This window comes from Medicago sativa, chromosome 7 (assembly GCF_051527215.1).
Source record: "Medicago sativa cultivar Bolivia chromosome 7, Bolivia_mono, whole genome shotgun sequence".
In the NCBI taxonomy this organism is placed as follows: domain Eukaryota; kingdom Viridiplantae; phylum Streptophyta; class Magnoliopsida; order Fabales; family Fabaceae; genus Medicago; species Medicago sativa.
In genome coordinates this window covers 53,796,797-53,812,831 of record NC_140755.1, presented here as the reverse complement: position 1 = coordinate 53,812,831, position 16,035 = coordinate 53,796,797, and the positions used below count along the sequence as shown (strand labels likewise).

General features: G+C 39.5%; 2 protein-coding genes across 2 annotated transcripts; both read left to right on the top strand.

Moving 5' to 3' along the window:
* The first annotated feature begins 2,556 nt into the window (after nucleotides 1–2,556).
* On the top strand, nucleotides 2,557–3,969 carry LOC146906786 (uncharacterized). Its single transcript, XM_085728957.1, has one exon. It carries the CDS (start codon nucleotides 2,557–2,559, stop codon nucleotides 3,967–3,969), a length of 1,413 nt encoding a protein of 470 aa, XP_085585083.1.
* A 430-nt stretch (nucleotides 3,970–4,399) lies between these two features.
* On the top strand, nucleotides 4,400–8,535 carry LOC146906785 (uncharacterized). The gene is made up of 3 exons (XM_085728956.1): nucleotides 4,400–7,761; nucleotides 8,048–8,468; nucleotides 8,527–8,535. Exons 1-3 carry the CDS (start codon nucleotides 4,400–4,402, stop codon nucleotides 8,533–8,535), a joined length of 3,792 nt encoding a protein of 1,263 aa, XP_085585082.1.
* Nucleotides 8,536–16,035: the final 7,500 nt, after the last annotated feature.

Below are 16,035 nucleotides of genomic sequence, written 5' to 3'. Positions count from 1 at the left end.
AACACAGTCCGTACACAACAACACAAACCACCGGATCCAAAACAACTACCAAAAGGTAGTCATCTCTTTCATTAGATCTAGGCCAAACCGCTTGATTTTATAAGATTTTGAGAGAAGAATCGAGTAGAGGAGAGGGAGTAGAAGATAAGAAAAAAAAAAGGGATTTTAAAAAAAAACAAAAAAAAAAGGGGGTTTTTGGCGGCGGCGCCACCCCCTTAGGTGGTCGGCCGCCGCGTCGGAATGATGGGGTCGCCGGAGAAGATAACCGGTGTGCCACCGGAATTCTAGAGAGAAGGTAGAACCTCTCTCTCTAGAATGAAAGAAGAAAGAGAAGGGAAAGAGAAAAATGAGGAGAAAAAACCGGCCCCCATATATATACTCACTGAACCGGTTCGGTTCAGTTGAACCGAACCGGTCTGAACCCAATCCCTTAAGCCCAGCGCCTTTCCTGTCTCAAGGCCCAATTCCTTTTTTTTCATTTCTGCACCCCCTGTTTATTTATTGCACCCCCCTGCATCGTATTTTATTTTATTTGTGCATTTCAATTCCGTTTATCGTCTTATTTTTTCTTCTCATGCATTTTTAATACGTGTAAACTCGTCTATTTTCTTCTCATGCATTTTTAATTCGTCTAATCTCTTTTATTTTCTTCCAATGCATTTTTAATTCGTTCAAACTCTTTTATTTTCTTTCTCACGCATTTTTATTTTATTTTCGCATCACATTTTGTTATCTACTATTATCATATGCATATTTAAATTTTGTCATTAAACACACACCTCAATCCAGAGTGCTCTGGTCCTAAATCAACTATTAATATTATATTATTCTCCAGAACAATCTGGTCCGTGTTAATTAAATTAATCCAGAGTGCTCTGGTCCTAATTAACTGTTAATATTATATTTTTGTTTAATTTAATTATTCTCCAGAACGATCTGGTCCTTGTTTAATTAAATTAATTCAGAGCGCTCTGGTCCTGAATCAACTGTTATTTTCTTCTCATACATTTTTTTATTTAACTTTTTTTTTGCTTATATAATCATTCTCCAGAGTATTCTGGTCCGTGTTAAAATAACCTTATATTTTCAGCTTAACATTATTTTATTTTATTTTTTTTCTCATTCTGCTTATATAATTTTCATTCATCTTTCCAAAAATAACAAAAAAACATGCAAATAATCAAAAAATCACAAAAACATTTTTTATAAGCAAACCTTGATTTTTTTTCAATCAAGCGATCGTCTTTTCATTTTATTTTCTTAATCAAATCATCAATCAATTTAATTCTACTTTAAGTCTATTTTCTTTCAAATATCAAAAAATACAAACCAATTCCAATTTGCCTCTTGGCTTTTCATTTTAAAACCTTTTCAAAAACTATTAAAAAACACAAAACAAATCAAACGACAATTTCTACCCCGAACTACGAGGTTTTGATCCCTCACGGGTACGTAGGCAGAGGACACGCGTCCTTCCAAATCAATAAAACGTAGATAATTTAGGTCTCTAATTTTCTTTCATCATTTCAAATTCCACATTTTTTTAAGCAAGCAAGTTTATAGCACAAAAGTTAAATAAAATCAAGAGGTTCTCGTAGAGTACTACGAATATTTAGGGTGCTTAACACCTTCCCTAAATATAACCGACCCCCGAACCCTTAATCCCTAAAAATGTGGTATTTGAATCTTTTTCCACTTTCTTTTGAAAAGAATTAAATGTTCAGTCGTGAAACCAATTTAGTGAGTCAAAGGCTAATGAAAATGGCCTGATCTCCGAAAAATGACGAGACAGAAATGGCGACTTCACTGGGGATTAAAAGTAAGAGGGTTAAGCCTAACTTGGCCTTATTTAAAATTTGTGCGATAAACTTGCTAAAATTTTTATGAAAATTACGTGTATATTTGTTCTCTTTTCTTCTTTATCATTTCTTAAACGTGAGTGGTGAGAAAGTAAGTCCTATACCCGGACTTGAGAGAAATATAAGATAGGATGGGGTAAAATCATAGTGACATACCAAGAGCATTCTTGGACCATGTTTACAAGTGATAACCCTACTCGGTGGAGGCCTCACGGAAAGTAGTAGTCTTGTTAACATGAGCATTCGTGTTGACGTTATTACTTTCAATGTGAGTGTCTGTCGAAGCCGTGGACCTTAGTAACCCTTAACCCATCTTTGCCTTTTTAGGACGTAGTGCGGTGGCTAAACCAAGAGCATTCTTGTCTTTAGTTGATACGCGATACTACACTCAAACTAGACTACCTTATGGATGTTATTGGAATAGGAGCATTCCTATACACCAATATATTCACAAGGGGGTTGCAATTTGGGAACTTGGTAGAACCCTTGTCACATGTGCAAATGAAAACCATAGTCCTTACCAAATGGCGTACACACCCTTGACTCCATCATCATGGACCTTAAACCTCACCATGTTTTCACCGTTTGTGTCGCATAATCATGCATACATGCATTCATTCATAAACAAACTCTTTTTCTCATAAAAAAAAAATATATCGAAGGACTTAAACAAGTTTTTGTTGTAAACATTGTAGATATGGCTACTAGAAGTATTAAGAGGTATAGCTTCCAAAGCCAAAAGTTGGAAAGCTTGAGGAGTTTAGGAAATGTCATTACTGATCCGACGGGTTTTCAGTCGCGCCGTGGGAAATTGCTCAAGATTCTCAATGCAAAGTTCGACGAAGGGATCCTCAAGACTTTGGTTCAATTCTACGATCCTCGCCTCCACTGTTTCACCTTCCCGGACTACCAGCTTGTCCCCACCCTTGAAGAGTATTCCTATTTGATTGGTCTACCCATACTTGATAGAGTACCTTTTAGTGGCCTCGAGGAGGACCCTAGGGCATCAGTCATCGCAACTACCCTTCATCTCAAGATATCCGACATAACTGATAACCTCACTACCAAAGGGAAAGAGCAAATCTCGGGGCTAACTTCCAAGTTCCTAATCAACAAAGCCAACATCTTCGCTGCATCAAAACATACCCTCGCTTTCGAGTCTATCCTAACCTTGCTCATCTATGGCCTTGTGCTTTTTCCCAACATTAGTGGTTTTGTCGATGCTAATGCCATCCAAATTTTCCTCACCAATAACCCGGTCCCTACCCTCCTTGCTAATACTTACCACTCCATCCATCATAGGACAAAGAAAGGTGATGGAACCATCCTTTGCTGTGCACCTTTACTATATAAGTGGTATGTTTTGCACTTACCCCAATTCTACCTCTCCAAAGACAAAGATCCATACTCGGAAAAAATCATGTCCCTTGCCCCAGATAATGTAGTTTGGTATAACCCGGCTTACGACACTGGAACCATCATTGACAAATGTGGGGAATTCAGTAATGTACCCCTCCTCGGTATTCATGGAGGAATTAGCTATAACCCTATCCTTGCCAGGCGCCAGTTCGGGTATCCCCTTAAAGAAAAACCTCTTAACATTGCGATCGAAGGCATATTCTATCACAAACATGCCGACATCAAAGGTATGAGAGAACAATTTGTGAAAGCTTGGCATACCATCCATAAGAAAAACTGCAATCAATTGGGGGATAAATCGGACCTCACTTATGAAACCTACACTCAATGGGTCATTGCCAAAGCCGTTCAGAATAGGATGCCCTACACTCTACCGAGGTGCCTGTCCACAACCACTCCAACGATACATTCACCCCTACCCCTTTGTACCCAAGAAAAGTACCAGAAGAAAGTGGCTGATTTAAACCGTGTGTGTGCAGTTTGGAAGAGGAAGTACGAGGGAGCTATGTCCATAGTGGGGGATAAAGATGTGGAAATACTACAGACCAAGCATGAGCTCCTTAACAAAGAGCGACAATTGATCGAGAAAAACGCTCAGATTCAAGCTCAAAGTGCGATGCTTGCACAATGTATCAGCAAGAAAGAATGCATGGATTTCTTCGCAGGGACACACCCAGACTTTGGAGAGTAGTCTGCTTCAGGAGCTCAAGAGTTTCCCAGTTGTTTTGTCTTTTTCATGCTTTCTGTTATATACTTTGGAGTCTATCCCTTGGCTCGGTTTTGTTAAAAAGGGAATTATCTTGTTTCTATTTGTAAGTTTATCCCTTGGCTTTGTGTTTAGAAAGGGAATTACCTCGTAATACTTTAACTATTCAATAAAATTTTCAATTATGACGTTTACCAAAATTACTTTTATAAGTCCTTCGATAAAAAAAAAAAAATCATGTCTATGTTTGCATAAACATATCATGCATCATCTTGCATTTCATAAATTCCAAACTCGAGTCTCACTGAATTTTTCTTTTCCATATCAAAAGGTTAAAATCGTCTCAACTGTGGCCCGACGTATTCTCCACCAGTCTACCCGTATTCATTACACTCGAGCAACCGTAAAGAGTAAAATGGAACGCATCGAGCAAGATAATGCGACACTTCGTGATGAGGTGGCAGCCCTAAACACCAAATTGGATGAGTTGGCAGACATGAAAACGAAGATGGAAGAATTAACTGTTCTGGTAAAGGTGTTGGCAGTTGCGCATACTCCGCCACCCCCTCCTCCTATCAGAGTTCGAACCGAAGCTACTACATCTGCTACTCCTGAATGGACTTTCTGTGCTGACACTCCAACATATTCTGCTCCACAACATTCCACACCATGGTTTCAGCCCATGACTGCGGGCGAGATACTCCGCCCCATTGCCTGTGAAACACAAATGCCCCCTTTGCAACATACAATTCATGTTCCTCAGCAAGTCCCGATGTTTCCTCCAGCTGTTGCGACCTACGCAGCACCTGCTGTTCATGCTACACCACAAGAAGAAGAGCCCATCTTCCATTCTGGGAGTGTGGGGGCGCCTGACAGAGTCGACGATCTACAAGAAAAATATGAAGAAATGCATCGGGAAATGAGAGCCCTAAAAGGAAAAGAAGCTTACGGGAAATCTGCTTACGACCTCTGTTTGGTACCGGATGTCCAGATACCCCATAAATTCAAGGTACCTGACTTTGAAAAGTATAAGGGAGACTCCTGCCCTAAGGACCACCTGAGGATGTATGTAAGGAAAATGTCTGCTTATAATAAAGATGATAAGGTCCTCATCTACTTTTTTCAAGAAAGCCTGGCTAACCCCGCTTCAAAATGGTACATGAACCTGGACAAAACAAGCATCCAAGGTTTCCAGGATTTATGTGACGCCTTTGTGCAACAATATGACTACAATGTAGATCTGGCTCCAGATCGAGGTGACCTTCAGGCTCTAACTCAAGGGGATAGAGAAACGTTTAAAGGGTATGCTCATCGATGGAGGAATTTTGCCGCCCAGGTTAGCCCACGGGTGGAAGAGAATGAGATGACCAAGTTGTTTTTGAGAACTCTCAGTCCATTCTACTCTGGAAAAATGGTAGGGAACGCATCCAGGAGCTTCGCGGAGATGGTCGGCGTAGGTGTAAGTGTAGAGGAAGGTGTCCGAGAAGGACGAATAGTGAAAGATGGTGCGTCTACTAGTGGCACGAAGAAATATGGTAACAATTTTCCAAGGAGGAATGAACAAGAAGTCGGTATGATGACCAATGAAAGAACCCGGCAACACTATCCAGCATATCAACATGTTGCTGCCATCACACCCACCACCAATGCAAATCAACAACAAAATCATCAACCACAAAGACCACATAATCCTCGACCATATTATCCACCACTATACCAACCAAATAATCAACCACAAAATCCTCAACCACTCTACCAACACCCATATCACCCTCCACCATATAATCCTCAACAACAACATCATTTCCAAGCTCCACAACAACCTCGCCCTCCTAGAAACAATTTTCCTCCCATACCTATGTTGTACAAAGTCTTGCTGCCCTCTTTGCTTGCGAGAAACCTTGTACAAACTAAGCCTCGCCCCCAGATACCAAATCCCTTACCTCGTTGGTACCGCCCTGAGCTCACATGTGATTTCCATCAAGGAGCACAAGGCCACGATGTGGAGCAATGTTACGCTCTCAAGGATGCAGTTCAGAAACTAATCCACAACAAGGATTTATCTTTCACAAACCCTGACCCTATTGCCCAAAACAACCCTTTACCACTTCATGGGCCTGCTATTAACATGATCCAAATATATCAAAAAGACAGCCCAGTCCTCAATTCTCGTGATATCAAGACTGCATTGGTCCCGTTACACATAAAGATGTGTGAGATGATTCTTTTCAACCATGATCATGAAGCATGTGACATATGTTCTGTAAATCCTCGTGGCTGCATACAAGTCCAGAATGACGTGCAGGGTTTGCTAGACAGAAAAGAGCTAATTGTCACCAGGAAAAACAAGGATAAAGATGTTTGTGTCATCACACCCGTATTCAGAACCCGGGAACCACTAGTGATAATGCTCAGCCAGGCAAAGCCAACCAGCACTCCTCTGGTAATTTGCTCTCCAGAACAGATACCGTACACTTCTCAAAGGACCATCCCATACAACTATGAGTATGCAATCATAGAAGATGGAAAGAAGATACCACTGGATCTGCCAATCCCTGTGGATAATATCGCTGAAAGTAGTCAAATTCTTAGAAGTGGACGTATTATCCCTTCTGCGGTTCAGAAGGAAGCTGGCGCTCCGGTAGAAGAACCAATGAAGGAGCAGAATGTGGGTAAAGGCAAAACCATGGGACAGTCTAGTGGAACCACCTATGAGGATAACGATGAAATCTTGAAAATGATCAAGAGAAGCGAGTACAAGATTGTAGATCAACTGTTGCAAACTCCGGCAAAAATCTCCATCATGTCTCTGTTATCAAGCTCTGACGCCCACAGAGAGACTCTAATGAAAGTCTTGGACCAGGCTTATGTGGACGACGACGTAACGTTAAGTCAGTTTGGAAGTATTGTAGGAAATGTGACTGCCTGCAACAACTTAAGTTTCAGCGATGAAGACCTCCCACCGGAGGGAAGAAACCACAACTTGGCGTTACTTATCTCTGTCCTTTGCAAATCGGACTCTCTATCGAATGTTCTAATAGACACTGGGTCTGCTCTCAATGTAATGCCAAAATCTACCCTGGATCAGCTGTCATGTTCGAAGGCTCTCTTAAAACCCAGCACAGTGACGGTGAGGGCATTTGATGGGACTAGAAGGTCTGTGTATGGCGAAATAGAATTGCCTATCTCGGTGGGCCCACATGAATTCAAGATTAATTTCCAAATTATGGAAATACAGGCCTCTTTCAGTTGCCTACTCGGCAGGCCTTGGATCCATAACGCTGGGGCAGTAACGTCCACACTCCATCAGAAGCTGAAGTTTGTCAGTCAAGGGAAACTCATAACCGTGAACGGTGAGGTAGCATTGTTGGTTAGCCATTTGTCATCCTTCTCCTTTATTGGTGGTAACAGTACAGATGGATCATCATTTCAAGGACTCTCTTCCGAAGAGAATGTGGAGAGGGTTGAGACTTGTATGGCTTCTCTGAAGGATGCCAAGAGAGTAATACAAGAAGGTAAGACTGAAGGCTGGGGTCAGTTAGTGGAGCTGACTGAGAACAAACGCAAAGAAGGGATAGGTTTTCCCAACAGTAAGCCTGGGGTATTCAACCCTACTGGAGGTACTTTTCATAGTGCAGGATTCATTCATGCTCCATCAGAGATTAATGCACTGCTCGAGGATCAGTCCGAAGAAGCAACACCTGTCTTTGTGACGCCCGTAGGAACTTGCTGCAACTGGACCGCGGTGGACGTCCCTTCTGTGATGCCTTATTCTAAGTAATGTGTTTATCTTGTTTTTGTTTTTCTTAAAATTCCTTTCGTCCTGCCCCAGACGAAAGTGAAATCATGTAGGGCTTTGCTTCAAATACTTTTGTTATAAATAAAAATCGTCGTTTCTATCACGACCGTTACTTTATTTTATTTCGCATTTTCGGGAAAATGGTAACACATAAAACCAAAAAAAAAACTTGTTTTTTATTATTTTGTTTTCTTCCTTTTAAAAAAAAAATCAAATTCAAAAGTCTGCATTTACTCATTAAAATCAATCATAAATCATGTGCAGACTAAACATAAATGAGCCCGTTGAACATGGCAACCCTATGCTCCCTCCCAACTTTGAAGTCCCTGTTTACGAGGCTATGGTAGAAGAGGATGAAGAGATTCCTGATGAGATCAGATGGATGTTAGAACAAGAAAGAAAGGCTATTCAGCCTCATCAGGAAGAAATCGAGATTGTCAACTTGGGTACTGAGGAAGACATGAAAGAAATCAAGATCGGGGCATTGTTGGATGCAACAGTTAAAGAAAGAGTAATTGAGCTTCTCAAGGAGTATGCCGACATATTCGCATGGTCATACAAGGATATGCCAGGGTTAGATACTGAAGTAGTAGAACATCGACTGCCTCTGAAGCCCGAATGCCCTCCGGTTAAACAGAAATTGAGAAGATCTCACCCTGATATGGCCCTCAAGATCAAAGAAGAAGTACGAAAGCAGATTGACGCTGGTTTTCTAATCACCTCTGAATATCCTCAATGGTTAGCCAACATAGTACCTGTTCCGAAGAAAGATGGCAAGGTCAGAATGTGTGTCGACTACCGAGATTTGAACAAAGCCAGCCCGAAGGATAATTTCCCTTTACCTCACATTGATGTATTGGTTGATAATACCGCTAAGTGCAAAGTGTTCTCCTTCATGGATGGTTTCTCCGGATATAACCAGATCAAGATGGCTCCCGAGGATAGAGAAAAGACGTCTTTCATCACGCCTTGGGGCGCCTTCTGCTACGTAGTGATGCCGTTTGGTTTGATCAATGCTGGTGCCACCTACCAGAGAGGTATGACCAAGATCTTCCACGATATGATACACAAAGAGATTGAAGTCTATGTAGATGATATGATTGTCAAGTCGGGGACTGAAGAAGAGCATGTTGAGTATTTGTTGAAGATGTTTCAGCGTTTGAGAAAGTACAAACTCCGACTGAATCCTAATAAATGTACCTTCGGTGTCAGATCCGGGAAGCTTCTGGGTTTTATTGTCAGTCAGAAAGGTATCGAAGTAGATCCTGACAAAGTCAAAGCCATCAGAGAAATGTCTGCTCCAAAGACTGAGAAACAAGTCAGAGGATTCCTGGGTCGACTGAACTACATATCCAGATTCATCTCTCACATGACTGCTACATGTGGGCCAATATTCAAATTGCTTCGCAAGGATCAAGGAATCGAGTGGACTGAAGATTGTCAAAAAGCCTTCGATAGTATCAAGGAGTATTTGTTAGAACCTCCAATTCTCGTCCCTCCAGTTGAAGGAAGACCCTTGATCATGTATTTGACGGTGTTAGAAGACTCTATGGGCTGTGTACTTGGTCAACAAGATGAGACTGAAAAGAAAGAACACGCCATTTACTACCTGAGCAAGAAGTTTACTGATTGCGAATCTCGATACTCCGCACTCGAGAAAACTTGTTGTGCTTTAGTCTGGGCTGCCAAGCGTCTCCGCCACTATATGATTAATCACACTACTTGGTTGATATCTAGAATGGATCCAATCAAGTATCTATTTGAGAAGCCTGTTTTAACAGGAAGAATTTCTCGTTGGCAGATGTTGTTGTCCGAGTACGATATCGTGTACCGCACTCAGAAAGCTATCAAAGGCAGTATCCTGGCAGATCATTTGGCTCATCAACCAATCGAAGATTATCAGCCTATCAAATTTGACTTCCCGGATGAAGAGGTCATGTATTTAAAGATGAAAGATTGTGAGGGACCATTGATTGATGAAGGCCTTGATCCTGAATCAGAATGGGGTTTGATATTTGATGGAGCTGTTAATGTCTATGGTAGCGGAATTGGGGCAGTCCTCGTTACTCCTAAGGGCAACCATATCCCTTTTACTGCAAGGCTACGTTTTGATTGCAAAAATAACATTGCAGAATATGAAGCTTGCATCATGGGTATTGAGGAAGCTATTGATTTGAGGATTAAAAGAATCAAGATACATGGTGATTCAGCCCTTGTGGTCAACCAGATTAAAGGAAAGTGGGAAACTCATCATGCTGGGTTGATACCGTACAGAGATTATGCCAGACGTCTGTTAACTTTCTTCAACAAAGTAGATTTGAATCATATTCCTCGTGAGGAGAATCAAATGGCAGATGCTCTAGCTACTTTATCTTCGATGATCCAAGTGAATTGCCCCAAAATTGTACCTTTAATCAGCGTAAAGTTCCTTGACCGACCTGCTTATGTGTTTGCTGCTGAAGCAGTCTTTGACGACAAGCCGTGGTTCCATGATATTAAAGTTTTCCTTCAAACACAAGAGTATCCGACCGGGGCATCTCGCAAAGATAAGAGGACTCTAAGAAGATTGTCTAGTAGTTTCTTCTTGAATGGCAATATTTTGTACAAAAGGAACTTCGACGCCGTTTTGCTCAGATGTATAGATCGGCGTGAAGCAGATTTGTTAATGCAAGAAATACATGAAGGCTCGTTCGGGACTCATTCTAGTGGTTATGCAATGGCTAAGAAGGCGTTGAGAGCAGGTTATTATTGGATAACGATGCATGCTGACTGTTACCATCATGCCAAGAAGTGCCACAAATGTCAGATTTATGCGGATAAGATCCATATACCGCCATCCATGCTCAATGTTATTTCTTCCCCGTGGCCTTTCTCTATGTGGGGCATCGATATGATTGGTCGGATTGAACCGAAAGCTTCCAATGGACATCGTTTCATACTAGTGGCCATTGATTATTTCACCAAATGGGTCGAGGCGGCATCTTATGCTAATGTGACCAAGCAAGTGGTGGTCCGGTTTATCAAGAACAATATCATCTGCCGTCATGGTGTTCCTAACAAAATCATCACGGATAATGGTACCAATTTGAATAACAAGATGATGAAAGAACTGTGCGATGATTTCAAGATCGAACATCACAACTCGTCTCCTTATAGACCACAGATGAATGGTGCAGTTGAAGCTGCAAACAAGAATATCAAGAAAATTGTGCAGAAGATGGTGGTCACATATAAAGACTGGCATGAAATGTTACCCTATGCTTTGCATGGCTATCGTACCTCAGTACGTACTTCAACAGGGGCAACCCCTTTCTCTTTGGTGTATGGTATGGAGGCTGTACTCCCGGTAGAGGTTGAGATCCCGTCGTTAAGAATCTTGAAAGAAGCTGAGTTGACTGAAGCCGAATGGTGTCAGGATAGGTATGATCAGTTGAACTTGATTGAAGAAAAACGCATGACAGCTTTGTGTCATGGACAGCTATATCAGTCAAGAATGAAACAAGCATTCGTTAAGAGAGTGCGTCCCCGTGAGCTTAAAGAAGGAGACCTTGTGGTCAAAAGTATCAAGTCTTTTCAACCAGACCCAAGGGGCAAATGGACGCTTAATTATGAAGGTCCTTATGTTGTTAAGAAAGCTTTCTCTGGTGGTGCTTTGATTCTTACAAATATGGATGGCGAAGAACTTCCTCGTCCTGTGAATTCTGATGTAGTCAAGAAATACTTTGTCTAGAAAATGTATAAAAGAACAGCTCGGTAGGTCGAAAACCCGAAAGGGCGGTCTAAACCAAAAAATGAGCGTCTCGATGGATTGAAAACCCGAAAGGGCGGTCCATGCAAAAATTTGAGGCATAAAAAAAAAAAAAATGTTTACCCTGATGGATCGAAAACCCGAAAGGGCGATCTATGCAAAAGTTAAGGGATTATGACAAGTAACTGCATCAGAATAAGCATCGCTCACTTGGGGCACCTTAGCTGCCAGAAGTTCTCCGATATCGAAGTATCAAAGAAGTGGAATTCAAAGTTGTTTAGGGAACATAGCGGTTATTATGTTCAATGCACCTTCCCCATATTAATTACCATTTTCCAAATTCTGTAATCTGTGGTGACATGCTTTTGGCCGGTTACCATTTCTATTAAATCAATTTGAGCCTGTGCCTCTTTATTTGGAATTCTTGTTTATTGTATGTGCAAAATTTCTTCCATTTTTACATTAGTACTTGAAGCAAAAACTTTGAAAATTCTTTTGAAACTTTTGTGTTTTCTTCGAGAAGAACAAAAATGACAAACATATCATCTTTACAATTATGTATCATAGAAGCATGTGTCAGCATTCGTTTCGAAGGCAGGTAGATGCAACAAGTAGACATAGTCATTGCTAAAAAAAAAAAAAAAAAAGAGCTCGCTAAGTTTAAAAACCCGAAAGGGCGACTTAGGCAAAAATGAGCTTCCCGGTGGATTGAAAACCCGAAAGGGCGATCCAGGCAAAAGTTAGGGATTTCAAAAAAAATGAAAAAGAAGTACAACACCAAAAAAAAAAAAAACAATGACTATTCGAAGCATGAATTTGAGAAAGTACCTCGGTTTAGAAACGACGACTTCTACCAGTGTTTATTCAAAAGGGCCTTACCCCGACAATGTTTGATTCATCCCCAAGTAATGTTATCCCCAATGAAGAGTGTTGAACGATTGTAGCGTGGTGTCGGGCCATTTTCCTTTGGACCTGCCCAGCTGTGTCTCATCAATCTTACCATCATATTGTCATATGAGTCTCATACATATTCATACATTCATTCATTCATGCATACATAGCATGCATACAAATATCGCTTATACATGGTTGCATTGTCACCCAGCTGTCTTATTTCAGTGGTATCTCATAAAAGTGTCATCCCCAATAGGACTGATTCAAAGAGCGTCACCAATAAAATTTGTTTCAAGTGGCAGGTCCCACCGAATATTCATCTTTACCAATGTCTATCCAAATCTCCCCAGTAATTGTTCAAACCTTATCTCAAGTGTCTTTTGTTAAACACACACGTCTTTACTAATTCAAAAGTAATAGACGGTTTCATTTCTCATTATGTTCGTCTTTGCCATTTCAAAGGTAACAAACACGTCTTTACTAATTCAAAAGTAATAGACGGTTTCGTTTCTCATTATGTTCGTCTTTACCATTTCAAAGGTAACAGACACGTCTTTACTAATTCAAAAGTAATAGACGGTTTCATTTCTCCTTATGTTCGTCTTTACCATTTCAAAGGTAACAGACACGTCTTTACTAATTCAAAAGTAATAGACGGTTTCATTTCTCATTATGTTCGTCTTTGCCATTTCAAAGGTAATAGACACGTCTTTACTACTTCAAAAGTAATAGACAATTTCTCTCCTGCATTGTTTGTCTTCACCTAATTCATGGTAACAGACACGTCTTTACTATTTCAAAGGTAATTGACAAATTTAGTTCTTGTTCGTCTTTACCAGTTCAAAGGTAACGGGCTTTGTCTTTTACTACTTCAAAAGTAATAGACACTTTTATTGCTCGTTACGTTCGTCTTTACTAATTCAAAAGTAATAGACAGTGTTGCGTTCGTCTTTACTACTTCAAAAGTAATAGACGACTTCTTTACTCGTAATGTTCACTATTATCACTTCAAAGGTAATCGAAATTCTTTCCTCCCCAGCAATCATTTTCAGTTTGCCCCTCAGTCGGCATATGTTTATCATTGTTGCATTCATAATTGCATCGCATACATGCATACCATTATATTCATAAGCATTGCATCCATTACATCTTAGGTCAAAATTGGTGCACTTTTGGTATTTAAGTCTCTTCGGTCCGATCGAATCGAAGATTCCATCTTCAAAATCTCCGGACGAAGAAAACTTAAATAGGGGCATCTGTCATACCCCAATTTTTGACCCAAGATATCACAGACACGTGTCTTTTAAACCCGACTAATCTTTGACTTTTCAAGCGAAAATTTCGGCAGAGAGGTATTTTAAAATACCTCATATTTGGTTCCGAGTCGGGCCCTCTTCTCTCAATTTTTTTTTTATTATTTATTATTACTATTAGTTCTTTATTATTTATTATTTATTATTATTATTTAGTATTATTATTATTATTATTATTTTTATTATTATTATTATTATTATTATTATTATTATTATTATTATTATTATTATTATTATTATTATTATTATTATTATTATTATTTACTTTGTCCAAAAATATCTGAATGGTCCATAACAGCTCATCCCAACAGTGTCATGTCCCCTTGTACCAAGCCAAGGCAGATTTCTGTCTCTCCTTCAACACACTGGATGTTTCAAAACCTCTCTATAAAGAGGACGCTTGCACACACAAGAAGGAGAGGGATTTTTTCCAGCAAACAAAACCCACAAAAGAGCCAATTTCGACACAAAAACTTCCAGCCAACGCACAACTTCAATTCACAAAAAAAAAAACAAATTACACACACAAGCTTTAAACCTGCAAATTCTCAACCCACAATTTCCATTGATTAAAACCTGCAAAAAAAATAATAACACAAATTCCCAGTAATCAAATCACAGTTTTCAATCGGCCAGCACATGAACTAACACAATAAACCACATCAAACCAGACGTACGACCAAACGTACACACCAATCGATCCAAACCCATAAACCCAGTCACCAAACCGAACCAAAACAACAGGAATCGAAAGCCACAAGTTCACACACGAACAGAACAGAAACACACAACCGTAGAACAGTCCCAAATCGGACACCAACACAAACCATCACATCAAACGACCCTTTTTACAAAATCTATACCAAATCCAACACAGTCCGTACACAACAACACAAACCACCGGATCCAAAACAACTACCAAAAGGTAGTCATCTCTTTCATTAGATCTAGGCCAAACCGCTTGATTTTATAAGATTTTGAGAGAAGAATCGAGTAGAGGAGAGGGAGTAGAAGATAAGAAGAAAAAAAAGGGTTTTAAAAAAAAAACAAAAAAAAAAGGGGTTTTTTGGCGGCGGCGCCACCCCCTTAGGTGGTCGGCCGCCGCGTCGGAATGATGGGGTCGCCGGAGAAGATAACCGGTGTGCCACCGGAATTCTAGAGAGAAGGCAGAGCCTCTCTCTCTAGAATGAAAGAAGAAAGAGAAGGGAAAGAGAAAAATGAGGAGAAAAAACCGGCCCCCATATATATACTCACTGAACCGGTTCGGTTCAGTTGAACCGAACCGGTCTGAACCCAATCCCTTAAGCCCAGCGCCTTTCCTGTCTCAAGGCCCAATTCCTTTTTTTTCATTTCTGCACCCCCTGTTTATTTATTGCACCCCCATGCATCGTATTTTATTTTATTTGTGCATTTCAATTCCGTTTATCGTCTTATTTTTTCTTCTCATGCATTTTTAATACGTGTAAACTCGTCTATTTTCTTCTCATGCATTTTTAATTCGTCTAATCTCTTTTATTTTCTTCCAATGCATTTTTAATTCGTTCAAACTCTTTTATTTTCTTTCTCACGCATTTTTATTTTATTTTCGCATCACATTTTGTTATCTACTATTATCATATGCATATTTAAATTTTGTCATTAAACACACACCTCAATCCAGAGTGCTCTGGTCCTAAATCAACTATTAATATTATATTATTCTCCAGAACAATCTGGTCCGTGTTAATTAAATTAATCCAGAGTGCTCTGGTCCTAATTAACTGTTAATATTATATTTTTGTTTAATTTAATTATTCTCCAGAACGATCTGGTCCTTGTTTAATTAAATTAATCCAGAGCGCTCTGGTCCTGAATCAACTGTTATTTTCTTCTCATACATTTTTTTATTTAACTTTTTTTTTGCTTATATAATCATTCTCCAGAGTATTCTGGTCCGTGTTAAAATAACCTTATATTTTCAGCTTAACATTATTTTATTTTATTTTTTTTCTCAATCTGCTTATATAATTTACATTCATCTTTCCAAAAATAACAAAAAAACATGCAAATAATCAAAAAATCACAAAAACATTTTTTATAAGCAAACCTTGATTTTTTTTCAATCAAGCGATCGTCTTTTCATTTTATTTTCTTAATCAAATCATCAATCAATTTAATTCTACTTTAAGTCTATTTTCTTTCAAATATCAAAAAATACAAACCAATTCCAATTTGCCTCTTGGCTTTTCATTTTAAAACCTTTTCAAAAACTATTAAAAAACACAAAACAAATCAAACGACAATTTCTACCCCGAACT

Coding starts and splice junctions, on each gene's coding strand:
- LOC146906786 (XM_085728957.1), top strand. CDS start 2,557: ATGGCTACTAGAAGTATTAAGAGGTATAGCTTCCAAAGCCAAAAGTTG.
- LOC146906785 (XM_085728956.1), top strand. CDS start 4,400: ATGGAACGCATCGAGCAAGATAATGCGACACTTCGTGATGAGGTGGCA. Junction 7,762..8,047: donor TCTGTGATGCCTTATTCTAA/GTAATGTGTTTA, acceptor AATCATGTGCAG/ACTAAACATAAATGAGCCCG.